Source organism: Leptosomus discolor, chromosome 5, assembly GCF_034619465.1.
Source record: "Leptosomus discolor isolate bLepDis1 chromosome 5, bLepDis1.hap2, whole genome shotgun sequence".
In the NCBI taxonomy this organism is placed as follows: Eukaryota; Metazoa; Chordata; class Aves; order Leptosomiformes; family Leptosomidae; genus Leptosomus; species Leptosomus discolor.
Genome location: NC_141395.1, coordinates 16,529,410 through 16,543,279, shown reverse-complemented (window position 1 = coordinate 16,543,279; position 13,870 = coordinate 16,529,410). Strand labels below are relative to the sequence as shown.

The window sequence follows — 13,870 nt, the reverse complement described above, 5'->3', positions numbered from 1 at the left end:
TGCTGGCATTTCAGGAGCAAATATACTTTGTGATGACTTTGGTAGCTGGTGCGTTTTAATCATGCCTTGATTTTTTTTAAAAATGTTACTAAGTTTATTTAACGTGCTTTTTCTGTTTTTTCAGATTAGCTGTTGCTAGTTGTTTTTAAGTATGTCTGTCTCTACCACAAATTATTTTGTGAATAAATTTAAGTAGCTCATGTTTTCCGTGTTCCAGGAAGTTTTACTGACCTTTGTAACTTACATGGGGAGGTTTAGGATGCATGGTCTCTGTTGTTGAAAAACTTAGTCTTTTAAAAAATTATTTTCTGTGTATTCCAGTTTTTCTCGATCAGCTGAATAACAAGCTCATTTGAAAACCAAAACATACTTATATTTTCAGCACCACGAGCTCCAACTAACTGGAGACTTGGTAAACTGCTGGGTCAAGGTGCATTTGGCAGAGTCTATCTGTGTTACGATGCTGATACCGGAAGGGAACTGGCTGTTAAACAAGTGCAGTTTGATCCCGATAGTCCAGAAACCAGCAAGGTAAGTGATACCAAAGAGAGAGTTTGTAAAGGCCTTCTGCTGAAGTGGTGTCTTGTAGACTAGACTGATGTTCCTTTCCTTGAACAGGATGATGTTTTAAAACGTGTTATGTTTTCGTGTCATTGTTAGGAATCGTGGTTTTTTAGTACTCCAGAGAATTAGATTGGTTACCTGATTGTGATGTTATATCTCACTTTTTAACTTTCACACGTAACCTTATGCAGTGAACATACATAACTTAATTTGGGGTGGTGTCAGTCTCTAAAATTAAACAATCCATTATGAAGTGTGCTCTGAAATAGATAAGTATTTATACTTACAGGAATTAGAACAAGTTCCATTTATAAACAGGCAAATCCGTACTAATTTAAGTGTTCCTGGAAATAAATTCTTAAGGCTATTTTGTTTGGCTATGAAGACAGTTTGAAATTCTTTCTCCCCCCTCAGTGGGGGGTGGATTTGGTTGGGGTTTTTTGTGAAACTGTGGGCATCAGGGCTAGCTACTGTTATTTGCTGTATTTCGCTCTGAAGAGCAAAAGTTTCATTGTCAGTTTATTCTCTCTCCAAAATTGAACTTGTCCTTCTTTAAATACTAGACACTGGAGGAGAGAAACTATTTCAAAGTAGCACCAATCTTCTGTTTCTTTTTTCCCAAACCATACTTGCTGTTTTTACAGGATGGAAAAAGAATTATATTACTTTTCTTGCATTAGCACTGCATTCTGCACTGTGGGGAGCCAGGCCGGGGAAACAATGGGTGTAAGCACAATTGCAGAATCGAATGGCTACCGGTTATAGTTGCTGCTACTAGTGGGGTAGGATCAAGAAAAAAAGCCAAGAATCACTTGTGCTGTAGATTTCTAGCATAGTTCTTGTTGCTGCTGCTTTAAAATGTAACAGAATGACTGATTATGCTTTGGAAATGTTAAATATAAAATACTGTAGTGTCTCCTGTAGCAAGAGTTTTGTGGCCGCCCTTGCCATAGCTTTTTGTCGTGTGTGCCTCTCGGTGTCAAAAAATGTTTTCCTTCTAACCTCAGAAGTGTGAGGGTATCTAGAATAGTCTGTGACGGATGAAAAGTAAGTTTTCATGAAAGGCTTCTAGGTGAAATTTGGAATCCAGTCTAGTTTGATTTTGTGGGTTAGTATTTTTCCAGCGTCTTACTGTACAGGCCATTTCAAAACATCTTACTTCCTGTTCGTAAGATTTTTACTATTTCAGATAGCTCTAGAGAAAGCACTGTATGTGTTGTTGTTCTTTGCTGTATTTCATTATTGCAATATTAAGTGGTCCTCAAAGGCATTTTTAAAGTATAGTCTGTCATCCTGCAAAACCTAAGAATTAATGCGAATTATTCCACTACAAAGATTTATTTATATCTTTTTTTTTTACCCAATTGGAGACTTGTGACATGTTGCATAATGATCAGTGACTTCATACACATACTGATGTGTATCCTGTGCTCTGAAACAAATGTAACCTGAAAATAAGAGAAACAATGAAATGACCACAAAATCATCCCAAAGTAAATTTATAGAGAAGCCATAGGCTTTTTTTTTTTACGTCCCTCAATCTAATGGTGATATTTTCTTGTTATAAAATATGTAGACTTTACATAAGCTACAACAGTATTTTGTTACTTGGTTTGCGTAACCCTTCAGCATGTACACACCGTCCTACTTTAAAAAAACCCAAATCCAAAACATTATTATTACTCCATCATGCATGGTAAGTCTTGTCTGTTTTTTCCTTTTAGGAAGTAAATGCACTTGAGTGTGAGATTCAGTTGCTGAAAAATCTGCTGCATGAAAGAATTGTTCAGTATTACGGTTTCTTGAGAGATCCACCAGAAAGAACACTCTCTATATTCATGGAATATATGCCTGGGGTAAGCAGGAGAGCCAGTCCACTTTGGCCGTTGTCTCTACGCAATGTGACGAGCACCCAAGTAGGCAGCTTTTGCAGAAGTGCACACAGATATTAAAGGAATGTCCAAGTTAAAAACAGTGTCCAAAGACGGGTACTGTCAGCTGCTTACAGCAGCCTGCCCTCCATTGCTTGTTTGGGTTTTCAGAATTTGTCATGTGTAAACAAACAAAAAAAAAAGTTCTTTGTGTTTGGTTTTTGGCGGAAGAAGTGCATGGCAATCTCTTTGAAAAGTCAATATTATCATTAGTAAACTCTTGAGTCTTCCTGAATTCTAATGTCTCTTGTTGCCGCGCTTTAGCTTGCGCTGTTGTGTAGTCAGCATCTCAAGTGCTCAGTTATTTCAGGAAAACGAAGAGTAGCTGAGAGGAGTGTGGGAATAAGTGCGTACAGAAAATAATCTTGGTGCTTGTTTGTTGTTTGGCACCAAGGTACGCGCTGAACTATTCTTCTGCTGTTTTGTTAAGAAATACTATAAGGTCAGAAAACTAGATTTTCATTTTCTCACCAAGTGGGGTCAGCAGAGCTAAATAAAATGTGCTTGTAAAAACATAGGCTCTGTATTTCTGAATAGTTAACAGCGTTCTACTGTGAGACTCCACAGAAGAGCAGCAGTGTGGGGGGGAGGGTGTGTGGTGGTGGTGGTGGGTTTTTTGTTTGTTTCTTTGGGGTTTTTTTAGGTGAGTTCTGGGCTTTGTTTTGGGGGGCTTCTTGAATTTTTCTGAGATTTGAAGGACAGCGACACAGAAGTAATCTTAACTGTTTGTAACTCTGTGTGACAAAACCAGGCTATAAAAAAAATAGTTACAAACCCATGAATTTTTGATTTAATGATATTTTAAGCCAAGACTGACTTACCTCTTCATTTTTACATAAAGCACCATCCTCCAGCATGTGATTTTTTTTTTTTTTTTTTTTTTTTTTTTTCCCTTGGCAACCTTTTTTTCCTGAGTATAAACCAGCCAAGGAAGAGGACATGTGTGTTGTCCAACTGCAGCATCACCATCTTGCCATCAAAAAAGTTGGGAGTGGTGTTTGAGTGAAAGCACTGCTGTTCTCTTTTTTTTCTGTACGTCACACTGGAGCTGTTCAGCTGCTTGACAGTTTTAAAGTTAACAGCTTAACACTCCGGTGTGTGACTTCTCTGCCCATCCTTTTTTGTCAAAGTTTGTTACTTTTCTCAGTGAAGGTAAAACTATATCTCTGCTTTTAAGTTGATGTAGAGAAGTATTGCAACTTTAAATGTCTGCATTTCGGGCATAAATTTCATTGATGTTCAACTATAGTATTAGCCCAGTTGTGGTTTTAGAAATGTTACAGTATTTTATACTTTTTGTTTGCTGTAGGGTTCCATCAAAGACCAACTGAAATCGTATGGAGCGCTCACAGAGAATGTGACTCGTAAATATACGCGGCAGATTTTGGAAGGAGTTCATTATTTGCACAGTAATATGATTGTCCATCGAGATATTAAAGGTGATGATCGTTCTGTGCACAGTTCTGTGCTCTTGAGTACAGATTCTTGTGTGAAGTGCTAAAATGTAGTTAAGTTTGAAGTGCCAAAATACTGACTTGGAATCAATGAGATTGCTTTCCATCATTTATTCTTGTCACTGTTGTAACACAACGGAGAAAAATAAGCATCTTTGTGGCGTTCTAGCAGACTTCTGATAGTGTTTCCGTAGTCTCGGTCTGCAAAACGATCATGATGAATTTCTTTGTGATTTTATTTTAGTATTCATAGTTTTGAATATGTCAAAGGATGATGTTGTTACAGATAGATAGAATATGCAAAGGAAAGCATATGGCTCAGGAGTTTTTTGCAGAGTTTTGTTTCATCGGTTGTATAGAAATGACCCAGCACTTCACTGGCGGAGGTGACTTGCCTGATTAAATGACTCTGTTTTCTTCCCTTTCACTGCCACGAAACCTGAGGGGACAGACACATTCACTTTTTGCGGATAGATACAGGAGCCTGGCAAGTGCTGCATAAGCAGCTTAGGAATATGTAGGAAGATGGGGATGTGCAAAATAGGTGTGTTGAGCACAGTGCTGTTGTGTTCCTGAAAACCTTTACAGTTTTCCTGTTGCTTTGTATCAATAGTGTTTCGTTCCAAAAAAAGGTTGAGATACGGTCAGTTTGCACATGCTTGTGCAGGTAAGTGTTTTGAACAAATCTGTAACACAGTTTGAGATTTTGCTTTAATACAGTGTGAAGATGTTTTCAGTTGTGTGGAAACTTCTTTCCCATTTCTTTTTATTTCCCTTGTACGGCAAGGAAATTATTTCATCAGGAAGGCTTTACAGAGTGACTGGCACTTCCCAGAGAAGGCCCGGGGTGCAAACCAGTGTGTACAATTCATTATTTTCTGAACCTCAGAATAGGGTAATAGGAAAAACTAGAAAGTAGATTCTCTGGCTTGAAATACTAGGCTGATCTTGGATTGTGTCACTGAGTCCAATCTTTTGTTACAGTTTTCCACACCAAAATGTTAAGAGGCCATTCATGAAAGTAACACTGTGTTCCCTTCCTTCCAGGAGCAAATATTCTGCGAGATTCAGCAGGCAACGTGAAGCTCGGTGACTTTGGTGCCAGCAAACGACTGCAGACTATCTGCCTCTCTGGTACAGGGATGAAGTCTGTCACAGGAACTCCATACTGGATGAGTCCAGAAGTTATTAGTGGAGAAGGGTATGGCAGAAAAGCAGACATCTGGTATGTTAAAAAAAACTTCTCTACTGAAAGGTGTCGTTTCAGAATGGGCTCTTTTCAGCAGAGTGTGGGTGTTTGTTATCTGAAGTTGGCGTATTTCGTTCTGGGGTTTAAGCTGAAGGAGGTGGCAAGTGCAAACACAGACAGTCACATTGGGAGAGTGTAACGCTGAAATTGGGGAAATTTTCATTTGGAAATTCCCCAGCCCATCAATTTGGGGATTTTAAGAGAGCCCTTTGAACCGGCCTTGCATGAAGTTAGGATTACCAGCCTGTTTGTGAATGCCGGAGAGGTACTGGGTGGAATCAACAGGTGAAGCTTTGAAGCATCAGTAAAGTCAATGTCCTGCAGTTAAACTTTACTGCTGAAATACCTTTGGTGCAAAGCAGAAAATGAAATGCTGGTCCTTTAAAAGGGAAGCACGTAAGAATGAATGAGCCAGATTTAAATGGGAGGTATCGAAAATAATTTGGTTTAAGTTGTTACTAAAGATTTAAGAATTAAGAAGGAAAGGTAATTTTCAAAAGCGAATGTTTGTGATACGTTGTGTAATATGACATAGTCTAACATAGCTCCAGCCCAATGGACAGATGATTTTAGCGATTAGACTCCTTGCACAGCAGGTGATCTGTGCGCACACCCAGTAACAGGTAGGCAACGGTAGGTATGCAGGAGTAGGAGCACTTTGCGTGTTTAAAAAGGGGCCACGTTACGTCCAACCGATGGCAATACGTTTAATGTCAGGAAAATTAATTTAGCCTACTTCAGATCACTTAGTAATTGTTCTGCTGTACTTGAGTAACAGAACAGCCTTATAGATTTCAGGCAGTTGACTTGTTCAACTTCGAAGTATTTGTACCAAGGCTAATATATGTTTTTGATGGAGAAAATCCTGGTTAAAACAGAGAAACAATAATGAAGTTTTACTTCTGTCAGTCAGTGAATCTTCATTGTGTAAAGAAATGTACCTCCGTCTAGCCATAAAACTTCTTACAGGCATCTTGAAAAACCATAAAAATTCCTGAAAATTGGGAAATTATTCCAGCCAATCCGTTTTGGAGCATCACTTGCTTGTTACGGGAAGAGGCTGATCTTGCAGGATGTGCGGAAAAAGGTTTTTCTGGCCAGGTGCATGCCCTCCTGCCTTCCGAAATCCTTCAAACATAAGCTTTGTATACAGAGATTGTTTAGGATCTTAACGTTTTGTTTGGCAATCTAAGTATATTTTTAGTATCCTCAGCTAACAGAGGAAGATACCGCTGAAGGGTGGTTTTAAACTTGGGTCCGTGTCCTGTTTGCACAGCATTCGCTGGTGAGAACTGGTGCATTCCTACTGAGCTAGCAACAGACGCCGTACACTCGAAGCATTCCTGTTGCTTTGCGCTTCTGTTCAGCCATAACGAGCCAGGAGGCTTTCAAGTGCACTCCGCTCCTGCAGGGGTCCGAAGAGCTGGGGTGCAGGGGCTGTGCAGCGCCCGTGGCCTCTCTCGGCCGGCAGAGCACTGGGCAGCGGCAGGGCCATAACGCGGCTGGCGTGGCCCAGATAAAGATCTCCTTGCCCCTTCGCTGAGGTAGTAGCTCTTGGCCCAGTGAAGTGATGGGGTGAAGACGTAGGTAGTGGTTCGTGCAACGTTGAGGTAAAGTGTGTAGCCGTGCGTGCAATGACTTTAAACACCTGTTTTCCGCTGAAGCTGCTCCGTAGCGTTAAGTGGGCGCTGCTTACTTCCTGCGGTGTTCCAGTCACTCTCTGCTGTTTCTTGTGTTCCTGGAAGGGCATGACTCTGTAGTAACCTGCTGTTTCACTTCTGCCTCTGTTTCAGGAGCGTAGGTTGTACAGTGGTAGAAATGCTCACTGAGAAGCCCCCGTGGGCAGAGTTCGAAGCAATGGCTGCCATCTTTAAAATTGCCACTCAGCCAACCAACCCCCAGCTACCACCTCATGTCTCCGACCATGCTCGGGATTTCTTGAAACGGATTTTTATCGAGGCCAAGCTGCGACCATTTGCAGATGAACTGCTAAGACACACGTTTGCACACTATCACTAACAGCCTGCCTCAACTCAGCTTGCATCTACTGCATTTATTTTCTATTTGACTGCACTTTTATTTTTATTTTTTACAAAAAAAAAAGGAGAAAAAAGACAAGAGAGAGAATATTCTCTTGAATCTTTGTTTCACTTAGATTGTAAACAATCTAAATTTTGTATCTAAAATGAGAATCTTCTCTCCCCGGCTCCCACCAGGACTAGAGCTTTTTGTTTCTATGATGTACTGATGTGGTTCATGTAGATAAAGCACTTTAGTACATATTTGTTCCTTATTTAAAGGGGAAAAAAAAAAAAAAAGATAAATGTTTGGACAGTCAGGAACTGTGTGACTTTTTCTGACACCGCTGACTGACTCAGGGTGCAGGGAAAAATAGACATGCAGCTAAAGGACAAGAAGGTTACTTCTCTGTGATTCTTCTTTACATTGTAGGTACTTGCAGCAGAGAGTTCCAAGTTCTTACTAATTTTGGCATTTTAGTCAGTTTCTGGATTTTACAGTTTAAGCTGGAACGCACGGTTCTGAGAGTTAATGCTAAAGCTGGAAGAACTTGGAACTCTTTGTGCAGCAGTGCGTCTAACCGGTACTTCTTTGTGACCAAAAGAAAATAATAAAAAAGAGCTCAACACTGGTGTACTAGTTAGAGGTTTTGGTGTAGAACTGTTGTATTCTCTTAATAGGAAAATAATTACAGGTAAACAGGTTATGGACCCAGGCTCCTAGGAACTACTATACCGCAAGGGGAAGATTTCCGTAATAGGCAAGGGTCAGCCGTTGGATGTAAATAGTGAGGAGAATGCCTCCTGCTGTATCTGCCAAAGAGAACCTCTGCTGCGTAAGCTGGGAGGGAGACGGTTATCTTAGGTACGAGAAAATAGTGATGTTGAGAGTCAGTTCTCCTCCACAATCCCATGAATGGCTCGGAGGGGGGGGCTGGGGAAGAGGAGTGACTAATCCTTGTGCAGTATATAAGTTACTTAATTCAGAATGAGGTATAAGAAATAATGTTTTCAAAGCTGTTGAGAGGCGCTAGGATGGAATGTATCTCAACATCAAGTGCCTGAATAATATAAAATTCTTCCCATTATGCACTAAAAAAACTGTTCTAGTAACACAGCTCAGTCATCTAGGATGTGTTGAAAATTCCTGAAATAAAGTTAAACATATTTTAACACCAGGAATAAGTCACAGAGGGAGATAAGACTCCAGTTACCTTTTTAATAAGGTAGCGATGATGAATCCACATGAACAAGGAGGCACAGCACAGAAGATTGCATGAAGAATAGGCCGAAAGCGCAGGGATCCAGCAATTAAATAACATGAGCGTGATTACTCCAGGCTCATAATCCAGGCGATTGGTGTTTGTCAGGTTTTTCTGTTTCTGAAAGAGGTAACAAAAGAACAGAAGTAAAACTCTGAAATGCTCTTGCTCATTCAAGAAGTCCAGGTACTGATGAGGTGTAGTGAATAACTGACTTTTCACAACAGAAAAGTCAAACTCATTTTTGTTGAAGAACACAACATAAATCATTTAAAAGGGCATTTGGAAATAAACTGTTGGGCTGCAGAGCTGAACTAACGTATGCCGTTTCGGATGATTCATTGCTGGCTTGTGTTGATCTGCGAAGGCAGAGCGGGTTGGCACAGTGAACCTTGCCTGCTCTGACAAGGCCCCACCTGTTTTGCGCCCTCAGAGGACTATCAGATGGTGAAGTGCGGGGAGATAGAACAACCACCTTGCCCATTCCCGTGGCAGTTCACTCATGAGACTTCAGAATTTATTCTGCTAACTTCCACATCTTGTGCCAGAGCACAAGCAGGAGTATGGAGCGATCTTAATCACTTTACCTGTAGTGGAGTAAGAATGATTTTATATTTTTTTTGTGGGGTTTGGTTGGTTTTTTTTCGAGGCCATCTCTCCTGAGACTGAGAGTGGTGGTGGCTTTGGTTTATGTGAGTATTTTACCCAGTTTATAATTTTGTTAGTCAGGGTACACAACTGTGCAAGGTTTTCTGAGCGTGGGAAGAGCTTGTCAGACCAGGGAAAGTTTAGAAAGCTGAAAGTCAGCTTGTACTGTCTTTTTTTTTTTTTTTTTGCTGCTTTGTCACTAGATAAAACTATGAAAGCAGCCTTTAAGAATTGGTATGTACTCTGCTGTAAAGGACCTTTGCTTTATAAGCAGAATTTGGTGACAGTGGAGAAGTTTAAGGTAGAGCTTAATAGTTTATGTAGGTAACTTCAAGATCATATAATTGAAATTAATAATTTCAAACAGATTAAGGTGGTACCAAACCCAAGGTGAAAATGTATATAAAAATCAGTAGTGGACAGTGATCTCTGAAAAGGTAAGGAAATTTTATATTACCAAAAAAGGACATTAAAGGGAAAATGTAACCAGGTTTATCTGTAGTGTTCATAACATTTAAATACACTGTTCTAAAAAGGAACTGCACTCTCCAAAGCTTGAAAACTCTCAGAATCTAGTTTTCCTATGATGTGTCCTTTTCGTGAGACAGTGCTGGCTCATGTATATTGCATTATCACTTCCTCATTGTGATGATTTTTAATTACTGAATAATCAAGTTTGCTGCTTTTGTGCCTTTTCTAAAGAAGGCATTCGGTCATGACAACGGTAAGGAAGAAAAGAATTTGCAGAACGCATTTTCCTTCATTTCTTTTACATATCAGAGAGATGCCAACATAAAGAAGGTGCTTCTTAAATGAAGATGACATTTGCCAGTTCCAGTGATTCTAGTAAAATGTTGTTAATTTAACCAAGATTAGGCTTGAGCTGTTTTTTTTCACCCCATGGAGAATTTGTCTACTGACTTAAGCAACTTACAGTAAAGTAGATGGTTATTACCATGAAAGTTTTGAGCTAGAAATAATTAGGAAGCTAAATCGGACTTTTACCGACAGGTTAGCTCGTATTGCTCTCCTGTTGGGGTGATGCAGTAAAACAAGCTACATTAAATAACGTAGTACCTCTGTGTACGATGTCTGTAAAACACTTGTATTGACTGCTGATGTGTTAGAGGGCAAGCCTCAGTTCCAGGATTTGGGGGGTGCATGGAATTGCATGCTTAAAGCTCCGTTGGAGGAGGGTTGCAGAGCCAAGATCCCTGCTCACAACTGCTAGTATCTTACCAACAGCTACCAGCGTTTTAGAGCCATGAATTATTCTTAGTTGGTGAATCCAATTACTAGGAAACGCCAGTGGAAACAAGACTGTTGCAGGGTGGGTTTGCTTTTCGGTAAATGCCGCGATGAAGCGATGCTCTCAAAACGTAAGGACCAAGGCTCGCAGTGAGTACGCAAATTGTCAAAGGACTGACTGACCCGCTGAGGAATTTTATTGTTCTGTTGCACGTGTTAACTAACAAAAGTCAAGCTACTTCTGCAGTGTGGTTTTAATGGTGTCACTAACAGTCCTGTCAGAGTGGGGCTGAAAGTTTCAGTCGTGTCAGAGCGAGGTCGTTATTTTCGGTTTGGGTGACAGAAATATCCATGCCAGGACACAAAAAGGTGTGGATCTAATAACTGCAAAGTTAAATCTGCACAGGCCTTTTTTCTTGACAGTTTAAGTATAGTCTTAAAATTTTAACTTGATTTGCAATTTGATTTGTAGCTGAAGAGTCCTTTCAGTATAACAAAATGAAAAGTTGGGTTTTTTTAGCTAGTGCCTTTTTATCTGCATGCCTTAATTTTGTTCGTATTTGAACACCATATTGAAATACGTCGTACAATCCCATGTCACCAAAGCAGGGTATGGGGTATTTTCAAAGTGCCCAAACCAGAATTCACCTGACTGCGTTGAAAAGCGTGCTTCAGTTATAATCTGCTGCAGACATTTAAATTGAGGATTTTAAACACTTTTTTGGGAGCACTTCCTGGAGGCTTCCTGTGCTAGTACAGGGTTTGCATGTGCATTTTGGAGTTTGCACACCGATGCGCACGCCACGAAAAGGACTTTCTGCGCTCGCAAAAATGCTTGATGGAGTCAGGATTTAGCTTCCCAGCTCTGGGTACGAGACTCTGGGTTTACTGCAGAGACCGCAGCAGAGTCCTTCGTGGACTTGAAATTTTAGTTGGCACGTTCGTAAACATGGTACTGTAGGAAAAGCTGTTTACTTTCCGCATGCAGGAATATGACGTGACTGAGTGAGTGAGCAGATTTCTCGCTGAAGCCAGCATCGTGCCCATGAAATTCTTTCCTGTGTCTTTTGAATAACCGAAATCCTGCCGTTGTCTTGACTGAAAGCCTCGCAGCACCCGTAGGTACAGCGCAGTAGAGCAAGCCATGCTTCCGGGCAACATAGAGCAATGTCTAACGGCAGCTTCAGAGACTTGAGCAAATTGGTCAGATCTACAGTTATTTATAACCAATTTCTTACTTTTTTAATCTTGAGAATCTTTGTCATGCATATAGAAAAGCATAATTTGTGTGCTTGAATGTAAGTCCCTCGGGTGTTTCTGGAAAAGCAAAAGTCTTGCCGCCAGTATCATTTCTTCTTGCTGGTAGCTTGCTGTCTTGTGGTAATGACAAGTCTGCAGTGTAAAATGACAAACAGTTACCAAAGCTGTTCTCTCCCCGTAGACATATACGTGATGTCTCATGGATTAGTGCTGTTACTTATAGATACGTATATATCCATCAGTAAGCTATTGCTAACTGAGTAAAGCAGGTACTAGTAAAAAGTGATAGACGCTGCCCATATTTAAGAGATTTGGGTGTTTATAGTTGCTGTTTTGATGTACAAAATTCATGCCAACATTAAAATGAAGAGTTTGCTTTTTGAAACTCTTTTTAACTTATTATTGTCATTCTAAAATTGATGCATAAGCTTGGTTGACTAAACCTGGTGGCTTTAATAGCCGGGCTTGAGCTTTGGGACATTTAAGGAACGCCATGAAGATGAGTGGGTTTGTGACCTGAACCGCTCGGTGTGCCATAGTGGGAACATTTCGGAGCTGCTGGGAAGCAGTCCGCTTGACCTGGCAGCCCAGTGTCACCCGCCGGTACAGGGCTGTCGGTGCTGCCTTCGGGAGGAGCCACGAATGCGCGCCCCCGGGGGCAGGCAGAAGCGCGGCCCACCCGGGCCTGCTGAATCGAAATCCCTGATCAGAAACAAAGGAGCTCCTGTCTCTCTCCATGTGCCCCGGCGGGGCGTATTGCTCTGTCTGGTGGGCGCGACGCAGCTGGGGCGTGGGGCAAGGGGCGAGCTCACGTGCGGCCTTGCAGCGAGGCCCTGTCGCGAGAGCCCAGGGTGCTGCAGCTCCCCGCCGGCTGGAGCAGCCCCGGGGATTTCTCCAGCTCCGCACACGCGTGCGTACCTGAGGGGTAGGTGGGACGGGGGAAACGGCATTTCTCACGTTTCAAAGCACTGATGCCAGCGGTCGCCCTTTGGCTGGGTCTTAGTTCTCATAAACTTATTTTAAAGGGAGAGGAACTGGATCAAAACACATTAAAATTGTGTCTCATGGTTCAGCCCTTACGCTGAGTCCACCGATGAGGACTGGAGGTGTCGGGGTCTGCTGCCAAGAGATAAGGGACAGGATACTCTTAACTCCACAGTGGATGTTCTTAGGAAATATTTCAGAGGTTTTTCGTGTCTTTTACCCCAAAACTAGATGGGCCTTTTCCCCAGAGCTTGTATAATGTGGATTTAAAAACAAGGATTGCGTTTTCTTTTCTGAACAGGCATTAGATTGTCGGTTCCCTAGTGTTTGTTACTCATTAATACCGGTAAAAAAGGTGATGTCATCCTAAAATTGGAACAGTTTATTAAAGTGTAGTGTCTGTCATCTCAGACCTCCCAGGAGTCGTGTAATGGAATGTCACTGTAAATACGTGGAGGAGACTTAGATGAATTGGAACCTAGGCTTTTAGTTTTCATGAAGCTATGAATAAAAATTTGTAAATTTACTCTTGATCTAATGTACATTTTTATGTAGCCATTAAATTCTCTATTTAATCTATCAGTTTCTCACTGTAAATGTTTTTACTCTCAGTTGAATGCTGGGCACAGTTTGTAATGTATGTACACAAAGGTGTTTTTTTCTATCAACGTTGACTTTTTTGCACATTTTTGGAAATATTTAATTTGTACACTGATTTAATACTCTGACCAATTGTTGATGGGTGTATGAGAATCACGTGTGTGTGCAATGTACTACTGTCTGGATGTATGGGGTTTTTTATTACTTCTGAGATGTTGCTACCAGTAACTGCGCTGCTGTTGCTGCTTTACATGGAATACCTTGTGTATGAAAAAGAAAGATAAAAACAATTAAAAAATTAGCCTATGGTTATCTTGGTTGAGGAACTCAGGATTTGAGCGTTGCTTACTCGTTCTGTCTGTCTAACAGCCTTCCAAACGTAAGAACAAACCAACACAACCCCCTGTAATTCTGTGTATGCATTGAATGTGCGTGTGTGTGTGTACGTGTATATATATATCCCAGTAATCTTATTCCACAATTTCATTTCTACATTTTTATGAACTTGTTTTTTAAGGGTACTATGTTTAGTTAGAATAATTAAATATATAAAAGCTTTGAGAGATGATTTACTAGATAAATATATTTTCAGCTGGCTGATGTTCAAAATATTTTTTTAATTTTTGTTTTTAACCATTCGAAATGTATTTGT

The 13,870-nt window shown here is 40.7% G+C and overlaps 1 protein-coding gene across 1 annotated transcript in view; it reads left to right on the top strand.

Annotated features, from left to right (window-relative positions):
• Positions 1-7,304, top strand: part of MAP3K2 (mitogen-activated protein kinase kinase kinase 2) — a 31,451-nt gene extending 24,147 nt beyond the window's left edge. Inside the window, exons 12-16 of the mRNA XM_009955090.2 lie at positions 383-531; positions 2,289-2,420; positions 3,805-3,934; positions 4,997-5,174; positions 6,992-7,304. Coding sequence (XP_009953392.2) covers positions 383-531; positions 2,289-2,420; positions 3,805-3,934; positions 4,997-5,174; positions 6,992-7,217 — 815 coding nt within the window. The 3' untranslated portion in view covers positions 7,218-7,304. The remainder of the gene's footprint in view (positions 1-382; positions 532-2,288; positions 2,421-3,804; positions 3,935-4,996; positions 5,175-6,991) is intronic.
• The last annotated feature ends 6,566 nt before the right edge of the window (positions 7,305-13,870 follow it).